The sequence below is a fragment of the Betta splendens genome, chromosome 9 (genome assembly GCF_900634795.4).
Source record: "Betta splendens chromosome 9, fBetSpl5.4, whole genome shotgun sequence".
Taxonomy (NCBI): domain Eukaryota; kingdom Metazoa; phylum Chordata; class Actinopteri; order Anabantiformes; family Osphronemidae; genus Betta; species Betta splendens.
The window spans coordinates 23685605-23698822 of NC_040889.2; the positions used below are offsets into that span (position 1 = coordinate 23685605).

Here is a 13218-nt window from a genome sequence, read left to right on the forward strand (position 1 = left end):
AAGGAGCTTACAAAAATTGTTTCAGGGATAAATAAAACCTAAGGAACAAAAGCAAATGAATTTGCTGAGTTGTGCATTTATTGCTAGTTCAAACTTTAGCTTTAGTTTATAGGCCCACAAGGCTGTAGACAGTAAGTATAACAAGTATCCTCCTTGTGGACTATTTTATTATGTGCTGAACCTTCACTGCTATACTGTATGTGCTCTCTGGTTCAGTGTTGCACTACCATAAAACAAATACTGCACTTCTAATGTCACTGCGTCAACATAAGTCGAAAATACAAATAACTTTTTTTCTTATCAATCATGAAAACTTTATTGATTAAAAGTAATAATTTGGACATTTTGCAGGTTACTTGGAAAAAGTTCCAAATGTCAAATCAGCACAACGGGGATGCTAAGACTGGAATGCAAGGTGTCACAACAGCTGCACAATATTATCAGTGGATGTCTGAATAAAAACATCATACAGATGACCACTGTGCTCTTGCTGACCAAAGTCCCACTGGGACAAGTCTCCTCCGGGCAGTACTGTCTGTCTCAGCACTGTTAGGTCTGTGGGCCTGCTAGTGTCTCTCCTCCTACCCCAGACATGAGGCGCGTCAGCCCTGTGCTGACAGTAGGGCTGGGATGACAAAGGGCACTGTGTCATTATTTGGAGTAAGGAGGGCTGCAAGCATGGTGGTTGCTCCTCCCTTTATATGCCCTCATCCTACTCTCACAGACTTAGTCTTTCTTGGTCCTCTTGGCTTTAGCTATGTTTTCTTGACGTTTCTGCTTTTTCTTCTGCTCTCGGTCACGCGCCTCGATCATCTTGGCCAGTTTCCAGGACAGCAGTGCACTGGCAATGAAAAGAGGTGTGAGAGCCAGTATGACAGTGGTGAGAAAACCATAGGGGTCTTTCGCAGCCCACTCCACCACATATTCTGCCCATGCTCGAACGTCAATCATCCTGGTCAACAAAAATTTGGCTTCGTCAGAACTGGAAAAAATTATAAGGAAAGAAAGAAAAGAAAGTAAATAGTTAGTCAGAAACCTGTAAATGCCACATAATTATTGTAAACTATACAATAAGATTTGTTCTTTAATGGCTAGGTACTGCAATTTTCCCAAGTAAATGATAATGACACAAACTTATAATGAAATGCGCAGTTATATTTACAGGATATACGACTGATGCTTTTCTGCTACACCGTCCTGCTCATTAACTGGCAACATTGTTCACAGTGGATTACTTCCAGTAATATTAGGATCACTACCCATATGTCCCAATACTGTAGTTGTCAGAATTGTGCAATGAGTCTATATCATCTTTGATCCAATCTAACTGGTTGTTACAAAGTTGCTTAAATTTGATTGAGTTGTCTACTCATGCTTAGTTCCTCTAAAAAGTGCAGTGTGGTTCTCTGGTACATACGGGAACTACACAACATTGATTAGTTATGTTTAACATCAAATTATGACAACAAATACCAGTATCACAACCAAAATGTCCTAGATTCGATTTATCAAGCTATTTTAACATCTTAGTTTTCCAGACACTGTAATCGTGCTTCCTGAGCCTGCAAACGATCCGCCTTACTGGCTAGCTAGCTAGCTAGTTAGCTAGCTTCCGCCCCCGCCACAGCTAGTCCATTGGTCAACAACCCCGCTACAAACCATGTCCCGTCAGTCGCAAACTCTTAACAACTCGCATCCTTTGCAACCATACTATACTATACTTTCTGGTATTCGAAGGAACACGGGCAGGTTTGCTTTTTGCAGCTGTTAATGTTAGCACCGGTAGCTTAGCTAACCCGCCATCCAGCCCATCCCTAGCGGCCTAACGCAAGACCACCGATTCTCATCAGGACGCACCACACACACGGCCACAAATGCGACTGAGCATAACGTGTGTATGCTCGTTGTAGTTAACGATAGTAAACACAGCCTAAATCAAAAAGAATTACCAAAGCGCGTTGATCTGTGTTTATGTCCACGGTGACAATTCCCAGTACACCCCCGGCTCCAGGAAGTGTAATGGTCGAACGTGATTGGATGTGAGGCTTTTCCTCAAACGATGGGAAATGTAGGATTTTAGCTTCTGAAAGGGACCCGATCAAGCAGTTAAACACAGAACTCGATAACAGATGTGAAATTGATATTTGATGATTTTATGCTGTGTTGCTTACTAAGCCAGACAATCAATTAGTTTAATCGAAATAACGGATTTAGGTTACTAATAGCTTTTTAAGTAACACTGCTCAGATATCACTAGATCTTTATGATTTCACTATTTCTAGCTGTTTCAACCAACATCCAAGTAAGAAGGAAAAAAAGAAAATCTAAATTGTGTAAGTTTACTTAAATGTCGTGGGGTTTTCACTATTTTTACTATTACGGTATTTTTCTGTTTTTTGATTGAACTGTTTATGAGAGTAGCAGCACTAAGTACTTGATCAGGGTCTATTCCCCAATTGACAGCTGGGCCTGTGACTCTTACATGGACAATGGGTTAGAACATTTGAAGATGAATAAAATATTTAGCTACATTTGCAAAGGTTAAAATCATAAAACTATGTATAATAACTTGTTGGCTGCAAGGGGTGTGTCGCTGTTTTGAACAAGATGTAACAATGACCAGATAATATGTACAAATCTGTAACCTGATGTAACTACTCATCACTGCAGGCTGCAAGACTGGTGCAAACAATATAAAGTCATGAGTGTGTTTAACAACGCAAAAGTCTCCACTGCTCCTCTGAGAAAGATGACTAACACAACAAAGGAGGACCTGCTGGCTTTGTGAACTTCCTGTGGGGAAGTATTGAAACCAAATCAGGTTAGGCCACATCTGCTCCGTCCATACGGCATGGATCACTTTCAGAGCAGTTCAAAGGCCAGCGCTCAGACCTGCTCACAGAGGAAAGAGAGGGGCAGCTGGAAACACATGCAGAGGACACGTAGTAGCAAACACACAAACTGGTTTACTAGCATATTTTTGGTCAACCTTTATGGACAGTTTTGAAAAGCATCCTCGGTCTGGTGGCTTCTTTGTTGAATGATTATAATTATTAACTTTACAGCGGAGGATAGCCCTAGAGGGGGGTGGGCACTGCAGCCACACCCTAACCCCTACAGACATGGGCCTCCTTTTCATGACGCAGCCAAGAAACTAGTATTATAACAGACAGAAAGGGGGGCAAATGGCTGCACCACAATTTATAGTGAACCATCTCTGCTGGTGGTGCGTGTCATAATTGTTACAAGAAAAACCACTACTCCGCTCAGACCATGAGGAATTCTCAGCATCTTTTGGTTTTGCTTTTTCTCTTGCAAGATGATACTTCTGAAGTGAGTCAGGAGAATAGAACATATATATTACACATATATATGCTTGGTGAATGCTCTGTCTTTCGAACACTACATCCCCATTTTAACTGGTTTTCTGCATAAAATTTAAATGTGCCATTAGATGTATCTAGCATGACTTGGAAAAGCCTCTTCTCAATTCACAAAAGTTATTCTGCAGGTATTTTCACAGGCTGTGTAAATTCACGGCCTAATCAACCTCCTACAGGGGCCCTGGGGCAAAGATTAGTTGACGGGCCCCTACTGACCCTCATGTACACTGCAGCTTTCTTTTTATTTCCCTAGGCACAGAAAAAAACAGTAGCTACTGGTTGTTTTGATTAGTCAAGATTAGATATATTAAATTTATAGAAACTATTTTAAAAAAAGTGAAATTATATTAACAGAATAATCAACTGATTATCAACAATAAAAGTATTAAAATCACAAGTTATTAGGTACAAGATAAAAGATGGGGGAGTGACATATTCGATACACTTCAGAGACGCAAGTATCTGACAAATTAGCAGTTAATCAAATTATGTAGGCAAAAACGTGACCTGGGGATTTTAGGGCTAATGGGTCAGCAGCCTCAAGGCAGTTGCTGGGTTGGAAATCCAACTTAGGCGCGTGTGTAAAATCTGGACGCCCCCTTTGGAACCAAAATAAATATTTAGTGTGTGTGTGTTGTTGAGTTGTCTCTGCGTGTTCGTGCTTAATTGTCTACAGACTCCAACATGCCAGCTTATGCCAAACAGCTGACCAAAATGACTGATTAGTGACTAGAGCGGACAAGCCTGTCCAGCTCCATATCTTCATGTTCCTCCTCCCACGCCCTTTCTGTCTTTGACAGCTGAGACTCCTTTGGACTAAAGCCTCGAAAACAACAATCACGTTGTTATTGAAGAGCCCGGAGCCTGGGGTGGTAGCACTGGCTCCAAAGGAAAAAAGTCAGCTTTCTTGCCCCCTTTTACCCCTGTGGGAAACTGCGAGACCGCCCCTGGATTAAGTCCCCGCCTTTAAACTCAAATAAGAAGGAAACTTCAAAGGCCCGTCGGCCGCCGGGGCTCCGCCCTCGCGCTCCCGGTCGGCTTCACAAAGGATTTGCCGACGTTCGGGAATTCCGCCTCCAGTTCCTTTTATAGCGCCACTCGTGCGCTGGCATCGCTCCAGAATCCCGCCCATCCCGGTTACTTTGACAACACAAAGGACTTCACGGAACTCGCAAGCGCCGCCCACCTTTCCAAATAAGGCCAGTCCACCCATGTACGGCAAACAATCGGTGCGAGATTGCCCTTTTCTCTTCCTTATCCCGTTTATATGATCGGAGAGGAACTGCGCTTCAGGTTGGAAGCGGTGCGATCATGGCTGAGCGAGTCCAGCAGCCCCCAGCCAAGCGGCACTGCTGCCGGCCCGGCTACAACCCGGCATGCAGGCAGGGGCAGCGGGCTGGCGGAGTCCTGTGTGGCGGCGCGGGGTCCGCTCCGGGAGGGTCGGGGAACGGAAAAACGCACAACCCCGAGTCGTTGCTCGACATCGCGGCGCGCAGAGTCGCCGAGAAGTGGCCGTTCCAGCGGGTGGAGGAGCGCTTCGAGAGGATCCCGGAACCCGTGCAGCGGAGGATCGTATACTGGTCATTCCCGAGAAGCGAGAAGGAGATCTGTATGTACTCCTCTTTCAACGCCGGAGGAGAGGAAAGTGGAACTAGCGGGGACAGTAATGACGAGACCCAGCTGCCTTTCCTGAGGGGTGTCACTCTGCTCGAGGGTGGCTGGGTGGACAACGTTTTACAAGTCGGTGAGTGGAGCGTAGCGTTCTAATGATGCGGGGAAATAGCCTATAATAAACGTAGCACCTAACTCGCAGTGTTTCCCCCTTTTCCGTGGAGCCATGCCAGACTTTTAAAGGGCTTGTATTCGCCGTGCACGGCCCTGTCTATTATAAACAATACGGGGTATTTCCACAGCAGTCGACCCTATAGCTGTGAGAATAGCCTATTTTCAGATGAGCCCGTAATAGTAGCCCACTTCTCCTTGTTTTTGCCCACTGAGCTGCGCCCCTGAATTGCCCATAGCCATCCCAATTGGAGGCTTAGCACTTTGTTCCTATTTTTGTGTCTTTCTGGCTCTCCGTGCCCCCACCAATGGGTACGCAGACAAAAGCCCCCTATATCTTTTCACCGCTGGCTAAATAGACGATATTTAGAAAGGGTGGGAGGGACGGCGATTTAAAGCTACAGTGCTTGTATTTTGTCTGCCAAACACCTTTGTGAGGTAGACCGAAGCCTTTCTGCGCCGAGGCCGAGCCGTATGCAGCTGGTGGAGGCGAGGATGTGTGTTTTTTTCCCCTGTCAGCTGCATTATTTGTGCCAAAGCTGGGAGTAAACAGAGGTGCTGCAGGCTCAGAAACCCCCTGCCTGCCTGCCTCCCTGCCTGGCTGGCTGCCTTTGCCCGAGCCACAATATTTCACTGCATTCGTCAGTGCAATAGACTCAGCTGTCAATCCGACTCCCCACCCTTGGAAACGGTTCAGGATTCTAATCCCATTACCCTCCCCAGTTCATCTGAATCTTAATGCATTCTGCAAACAAGATTTTATGCATGATCTTCTTCCTCCTCCCTCCCTCACCCTCTGTGTGTGTGTGTGTGTGTGTGTGTGTGTGTGTGTGTGTGTGTGTGTGTGTGTCTCTCTCACTTGCTCCCTCTCTCTCACTTCTTGGCTTACTATCCCTTCCAAAGAATCTGTGTGGAGATGGCTTCAGCTCTTGTGGGCTCAGAGAATGTGCAGTGCACAATAGTAGCCATGGAGCAGACAGACAGGCAGGCAGCTCTCCCTCCCTCTCTGGCCTGTTTACCAGATTCCCCAGCATTAGGCTCATTTATGTGCTTACTCTTTTGGAGCGTTGGAAAGCTAAACAGTCGGCGCAGGGTAAACGGGGAAAGTACGAGGCGTCAGCGGGCGATAAATGCGTGTGTGCGCTTAAAAATAGGAAGGAACGGTGACAAAGAGAGTAGCAGGGCGTGCGTGTGTTTTCATGTGTGTGAAAGAGAGAGACGAGAGTATGTGTGTCAGTGTGTGTGTGTGTGTGTCAGTGTGTGTGTGTGTGTGTGTGTGTGTGTGGACGGGTTGATAAACACAGAGGGGGATTGTGCATGCGTCGGTGTGTGTGTGTGTGTGTGTATATGTGTGTGTGTCGTCGTCTGCACGGGCTGTCAGTCTCATCCTGCATGCTCACAGAGAGTGGAGGATGACAGGCGAGTACGCAGCAGGAGGAGGGCATGTTATGCTGATTGCAATTTTCGCCCCCAAATTTTTTTTTTTACTTCATTTATTTATTTATTTATTTTAGCTGAAGAAAGTAAAGCCAAGCAAGGGGGTAGAAGAAAAAAAAAACGATAAATAAAAGATGCAATCTACTCCAGGGGACAGGCAGCCACTGGAGGATGAGGGCTTAAAAGCAGGGCAGCATGGGAGGGGGCTGTCAACCACATCACACACCACATGTATTGGCCCATCAAACACATACAGTGGGTCTGGCCTGGAAAAAAAAAGTGCAGGGTGGTTGAGAGGGTGTGTGTGCAAGCGTGCGTGGTCGGTGTGTGTGCTGTCTGTCAGTGGGAAAGGGATTCAGTGTTGATGATGAAAGACAGTAGAGAGATAGAATAGATGCTGAGGTTATTGTGTATGGGGGGGAAGCTAATATACTTGAATGGATCTGCTGTCACTGTATTTCTCTCCTCCCCCTCTCATCTCCTCCTCCACCACCCTCTCTCCCAAGTGAGCAGCTATAAAACTCTCCATATTTACTCCCCTAAGGCCAACTACCAGCCCCCAGTCTCCTGTGATTATTTATCTTTTTCTCAAAGACATTAATCACACGCTTTTCCCCCCTTTTTCCTCTCCCACTCTCCATCTCTTTCCATACATCAGTGCTGCTGAGGGAACAGATAGGGGGGATGGCGTTTAAGGGGAAGAGCAATAGATCGGGCGATATCAAGAAGAAGAGGGGAAGCCTAGAGGGAAGCAGTGGGTGGAAAATGCAAAAGAGGAAAGAGGCATTGAAATGGTGATTGGAAGAGAAGGGGACGTATGAAAGTGAGGAACGAAGCGCAGAGAAGGGGAGAGAGTTAGATGGATGGGTTGTCCTCGCCCTCATGCGAGCTCATCTGTTCCAGTGCCAGCCTCCCAGATAAATATTCATATAGAAATGCAACTGTTATCTGGCGGGCCACTGCTTTCGGTTATAGCGGTTTTATAACGCCGCCGCTCCGGCCGCCCCCTGTCTCCTGTCAAACCCGCGAGTGATTTGTCAGGCGCTGAGCAGGTAGAGGAACACACACACACACACACACACACACACACACACACACACACACACACACACACCTGAACCGCCGTGGGTTCAGGGCTCTGCGTCGCGGGTCCGATGACACTTGCATGTCGCCTCGGAGGACGGTCCCTAGCGACCGCCGGCTGTCGGGACCGTCCACGTCGTCACGAGCTGATCACAGGAAGCCTCCGTCTCCTCCTTTGTCAATCACGCGGCGCCGTGCCGTAACTGAGCGTCAATTGCCGGTATAGACAACTTCCAGCGCCTGCCGGTTCTGATCGCGGCATCTGTTCTCCAGGCCCCCTTGTGTAATTTAGGCTCGGCAGCTCATCACGCTGAAAGGGAGGCTAGTATTATGGTGCCCCGTCCTCTAATTATAGAATTCTAATCCTATGGCTCTAACATGGCATGACAAAGCATGTTTGCACCTCATTACCCTCTTTCCTGTTTAGTCCTCCAGTCTGGGTCAAGTTCGTCCCCTCTCCTCATTCATTTATGACACGTATTGTCCCGCTCCTCCTCCCTTTGACCCCTCGTCCCCATATTTCTCACTCGCAGCCCTTCTGCCTCCGGGGTTTGTGCCAGGAGGTAAAAAAAAAAAAACACAACCTCCATCTCCCACAACACACACACCACCTCACTCCTACTATCCTGTTACCGTAAGCCCCATGTCCCCAAGGACTGACATACTGATGTCTGGCATATGTCACTCTCTGCAATGTCATTAGCATAGGCTACATGCTGCAGCCTATTTATCCAGCTCTCCTTGTTAAGCTAATTCCTCACGTGAAGCTGCATGTCATTTCTATCATGCTGCTGCCCCAAATCTAAGTGATGAGCTGGACACTTTGTCGAGGCCGTTTTAAATTGCATGTCCCGCTTCCTATTTTTGGTGTATTTTCCATGGTGGTGTTTTTGAACTAGATAGCCTGTATTGCATTCGCCTTTCCCTGCCTAAAATATCACCGAATGTTCAAGGCAGTCAGGCCTGTTTGAATGTGAACGTCATCCTCCACATATTTAGGAGCTAAACTTCTGTGTGTGTGTGTCTGCATGCTCATAACTCAGGTTGATTTGTTCACGCTCTGGAGAATCTTAATTAGGTTTCTGCGTCAGCTACTCTCTCTCTCATCCTCTTTTTTTTTATCAAGATGTCAATGAATCGGTCACAGGTGGTTCCCTGTTTTTTAATAATGTCCCTCTTTTGTAACGCTTATAGTGAAACTATTAGGTCTTCAAATTGTGCCTGTGTGTGACTTCTGATCTATGGAGCCACACGTCATCGTCCTATTTACTTTAAAATCGCACGCAGGCTTATCATTCAGGCAAAACTGTGGCAATATTGAGCATAATTTACAACAATGCAGTGTATATGTAGACACAGGCAACACCCATAAAACAAAAAGGCTGATAAAACAAAGAATATTTGCACAACTAGTAGGTTATTGTTTGAGTGACAAAGCCAAGTGCTGAGGAGAAATATGCAGCCCTTACAAAACACTGAGCAAGTTTGTGCATGAACACGCGCACATACACAAACACGCAGGCATTTTTACTCTGTACGTCTTAAAAACCAGCAGCCCATCGGGTCATGCGGAGGACCCACCTCGGCATTTCAAGCATTTTGTCCACAGAGGTGCAGAATGTGAGATCCAAAATGAACATTTTGCAGCAGCGTGCTGTCTGAGAGACGCTATCAGGCTGAGCTTGGATTTTGGAGGGTGAGGGCTTATTCTTTCGGTTTGTGTGTGGGCTGTTTCTTTTCATGTGGGTGGATCTGGTTTTATTTTCCTGTTAGGTTAGTGAGGTCCTTTATCTCTTTAAAATGCCCGTCGACAGCAGGGCCCACATGCCCACCTCCAAAGACGGGGACAAAGACGAGACAGAACACCTCTGAATGCGCTGTTAGTGTGTGATTCAGCACCTAAAGACAGATACTGACACACTACGACTCAGGACTTTGGAAACATATTCCCCTAAAAATGACTCACCTTATTCTAAACAGTAACTCGCTCCATTAAGGCTTAACATCATCTGCGATCAGATCAGACGGGGTTTGTGGAGCGGGCTCAAAGATGAGAGTACTGAAGGAGCAATGATCCTGGTTCCGGTGCCTCAGGTCTGCACCCAGCCATGTGAATAACCCTGGGCTTGTATCGTCATGGAAACATGGCTGAGCCTTAGAGCTAGTGTAAACATCTGGCTGTCCAAGAGGGAGAGAGAGAGGCAGAGAGAGAGAGGGAGAGAGAGAGAGGGGCAACAACCGCATCCGTGTGAAGAGACATTGAGTCTTTAGGGAAAGTGCTCTATCTCTCTCTCTCTCTCTAAATGTGTTGAGGGACGGAGAGAAGCAGATTCCAGGTCTTTGTCCCACTATGGAGGCTGAATGGAAAGTAGATAGGATACATTTCAGCCTTCATGTAATGGAAACACGTTAGCCTAGCCTTTGTGTGTGTGTGTGTGTGTGTGTGTGTGTGTGTGTGTGTGTGTGTGTGTGTGTGTGTGTGTGTGTGTGTGTGTGTGTGTGTGTGTGTGTGTGTGGTGGGGGTGTTTTTGTGCACATGCAAATGCGACTACAAGTTGTTTGTATAGACAAAATACTGTGTTTTACATATGCTTTAGGGTTAATATTGCGATTGTGTTATTTAATACTGCTTGATGGTTTCTAGTTGTGTAGGTGCGGGGAAACGCGAGTGTCTGTTTATTCCCAGCTGTCTCGAATGTTCTCGGTGCAAAAGGAAGGTAGCTCGAGCGTCAGTGTAAATCTGAGACGTGTTTACGTGATAATTACTTTCATTCTGCTCATAATGAGTTTCAGCTCAAGCTCAATTTCCACTTCAATCGCTTACAGAGAGGCAGGCCAGCCCGCGCTTCAGTCTGGGTGGACCTCTCAGGGACGGAACCCGTACCAGACCCAGCGGTGATTGATAGGCGACCACTGGTTCTTTGGCTGGATCTGTCATATTCCCAGCAAACCAGACGTTTCCAGATTGTCCCAGTGTTTGTCATCGCATCGCCTCCAAACCCTCACCACCCCCGTTCCCAGGCCGAGACGTGCCTCTGGGTAGATTTTTCCCAGCACAGGCTGCAGCCTCCTCTGGCCACCTTGAGCTGGGATAGACGTCTGCGTTGCTCCCAGTCTCGCTACCTGACTGGGGCCAGCCTCCCTCCCAGTCCCACGGTCCCTGTCAGCCTCGCCCGCGTTGCGCCTGTCATGCAGAACTCCCAGACAGAATGTCAGTCTGCCCGAAGACTTCGCTCCCAACCCCACTGCGCGCTGGCGCTGGCACATTTTTAGAGACACTGTGGACAAAATCAGCAAGCGTGGCCCCTGTTAAAATAAACCAGCTGAAGTAATAAAGTTCCAGCTTGGGCTCTCTAATGTCTGCCCCAGTCCCCGTTCCAGCTCGACTTGTCTCCCGTCCCAGACTGTGGCTGCTGGGTGTGCGTCAGCACCGCTCCTCGGCTGGCTGACTCTGTCTAGGAATCCAGTCCTCCTCACACAGATCCTGCCCCTCTCTTCCCTGTGAGCACAGGGAGCAGGCGATAGAAAGGCCACTAAATCCACAATGACAAGGCCCTATTAAAAGCCGTTTTTTCTATTTCGTTTAATGACTTTTATTACCAGCCGCCCTCCTCTCTTCGATTTGGCAATAATAACAACAGGGGAATGCAGCACTCAGCGTTCTCCTATCTGATGCTTCCTTTCACGTTTTTTTTTTTCTTTTTAATGAATTCCTCTTTGCACCAATGGGCTGCTGAAATAAGCACAAAGGCGTCCAAGTCTGCGCTCACTGCAGTGGAGGCTTCAGCGTATGTACGCGCTATATGAGAATATGTGTTAAAGGCGACACATGCTTCCACTGTTGCCACAGAACAGAGCCTCTCTGTGTCGTTTGGTCAACAGCTGTTTCTCACCAGAAGCCAAATAGCTTTGGATTGGCCCAATGTGTGTGTGTGTGTGTGTGTGTGTGTGTGTGTGTGTGTGTGTGTGTGTGTGTGTGTGTGTGTGTGTGTGTGTGTGCGTGTGTGTGTGTGTGTGTGTGTGTGTGTGTGTGTGTGTGTGTGTGCGTGCGTGCGTGCGTGCGTGTGTGTTACCTGCTGTCCCACAATAAGAGCTGTACCAGCAGAGAATCTTCTGAACCTGGCTCGCAGTGCTCACATGTTTCTTATGTTATGTCATCTACATTCCCGTAAGGCTGAAAACAGACCACATGGTATTTGTGTGCTGCGACTAACTGAATTTGACTCCTCTGATGGTGTAGTCGATGATTGTTGGGCTGACAGTGGATTTACACCTTCAAGCTGTGCTTTGGAGCAGCACAGGCTCGACTACAAACACACACACAAACACACACACACACACACACACACACACACACACACACACACACACACACAGCATTGAAAGGTAAACCGCATTCCTTCAGCCTGTATTTATCAGCGTGTGAATACGAGCATGTGCCCGTGTGACTTTGTGTGTTAATGGCTCAGTAAGCGTGTTTATGGCCGTGTGTCATGCTGAATAAAGGTGAGGCGTGTTAATGATAAGAGGGCGGATGACATTCCCATCTGTCATCATTCCCGCCTGGTCTCGTCCACGCTCCTGCACACGGGGTTGAAGACACACGATGGCCTGATGGTGCGAGGGCGCCACTAACTAGGCCTTAGAATAAACTACGGCAGAGGGTGTGGGTTTACCTGCCGTTGACCCCAATCACACACACACAGACACACAGAGGTGTTCACCCATCGATTGCTACCTCCCTCAGCGTTGAGTTGACCCAAGGTTGAACCTCTTGCCTTGACCCACGGGGATTTAGCAAAGTAAAAAGTCAATGCAGTCAGACTGTCCTTTCAGTGGTCAATTGCTCGACTTGAAAAGGAGGCCTGTGCTCGAGTTATTGTTTTCCAATAAACAGCACCCGACCAAAGGTACAGAGTGTTCCCCCAATTGAGCGTGTGTGTGTCTCCTTTGCATGTTACAAATTCCTCACCTGAGAGATCGACCCAGGAGGGAGCGAGGGTGGACCGGCCCAGCTTCTTCCCTCCTTTGTCAGACCATAGGGAACCCAAGCCCCGCTGAGAAGGGGCTTCGCCCCCTTCCTCCTTCTTGCCCCACAGGCTCAAGTGTGAGCTGAGCAGAGGAGGAGGTCCTGAGAGTGGAGGTGCCCCTGGCTGCGCCGGGTTCAACAGTGTCGCGGCTGCGTGGCATGTGAGCATGCATTCAGTTCAGGCTAAATAGAGCCGGCTCCCCAGGCATTAGGGACGGAGAATGAGAGACGTTCAGGGGGAAGGAGAAGAAAGCAATAAGTGGACAATGGAATTTAGTTTGCTCTGAAGGGTTTTATTTTGAAGTGCGTTTTTTTTCCTCCCTGCTTTTTGTCTCACTTCCATCCTGCCCCTTCATCTTCATGTCATCCTTTTTTCTCATCTGACCATACCTGTCTATCATCCTTCCCTCTCCTCCTTGTTTGTGATCTCTTCTTCTCCCCCCTTCTCAATTTTCCAGTTTCATTTCCCAAGCCAGGCAATAGAAACTCATATCTTATTTACAC

The 13218-nt window shown here is 47.4% G+C and overlaps 2 protein-coding genes across 3 annotated transcripts in view; one reads left to right on the forward strand and one right to left on the reverse strand.

Annotated features, from left to right (window-relative positions):
* Positions 1–289: 289 nt before the first annotated feature.
* smim15 (small integral membrane protein 15) lies at positions 290–2099 on the reverse strand. 2 transcript variants are annotated; one of them, XM_029161769.3, is made up of 2 exons: positions 1950–2099; positions 290–982 (listed from the first exon to the last, which is right to left on the reverse strand). In XM_029161769.3, exon 2 carries the CDS (start codon positions 949–951, stop codon positions 727–729), a length of 225 nt encoding a protein of 74 aa, XP_029017602.1. In that variant the 5' UTR covers positions 952–982; positions 1950–2099; the 3' UTR covers positions 290–726. The 2 variants fall into 2 exon arrangements, with proteins under 2 accessions (XP_029017602.1, XP_029017603.1); XM_029161770.3 differs by lacking the exon at positions 1950–2099 and adding an exon at positions 1858–1878.
* A 2488-nt stretch (positions 2100–4587) lies between these two features.
* Positions 4588–13218, forward strand: part of LOC114861925 (zinc finger SWIM domain-containing protein 6-like) — a 37287-nt gene continuing 28656 nt past the window's right edge. Inside the window, exon 1 of the mRNA XM_029161664.3 lies at positions 4588–5127. Within this exon, the coding sequence (XP_029017497.1) occupies positions 4695–5127 (433 nt within the window). The 5' untranslated portion in view covers positions 4588–4694. The remainder of the gene's footprint in view (positions 5128–13218) is intronic.

Coding starts and splice junctions, on each gene's coding strand:
- smim15 (XM_029161769.3), bottom strand. CDS start 951: ATGATTGACGTTCGAGCATGGGCAGAATATGTGGTGGAGTGGGCTGCG.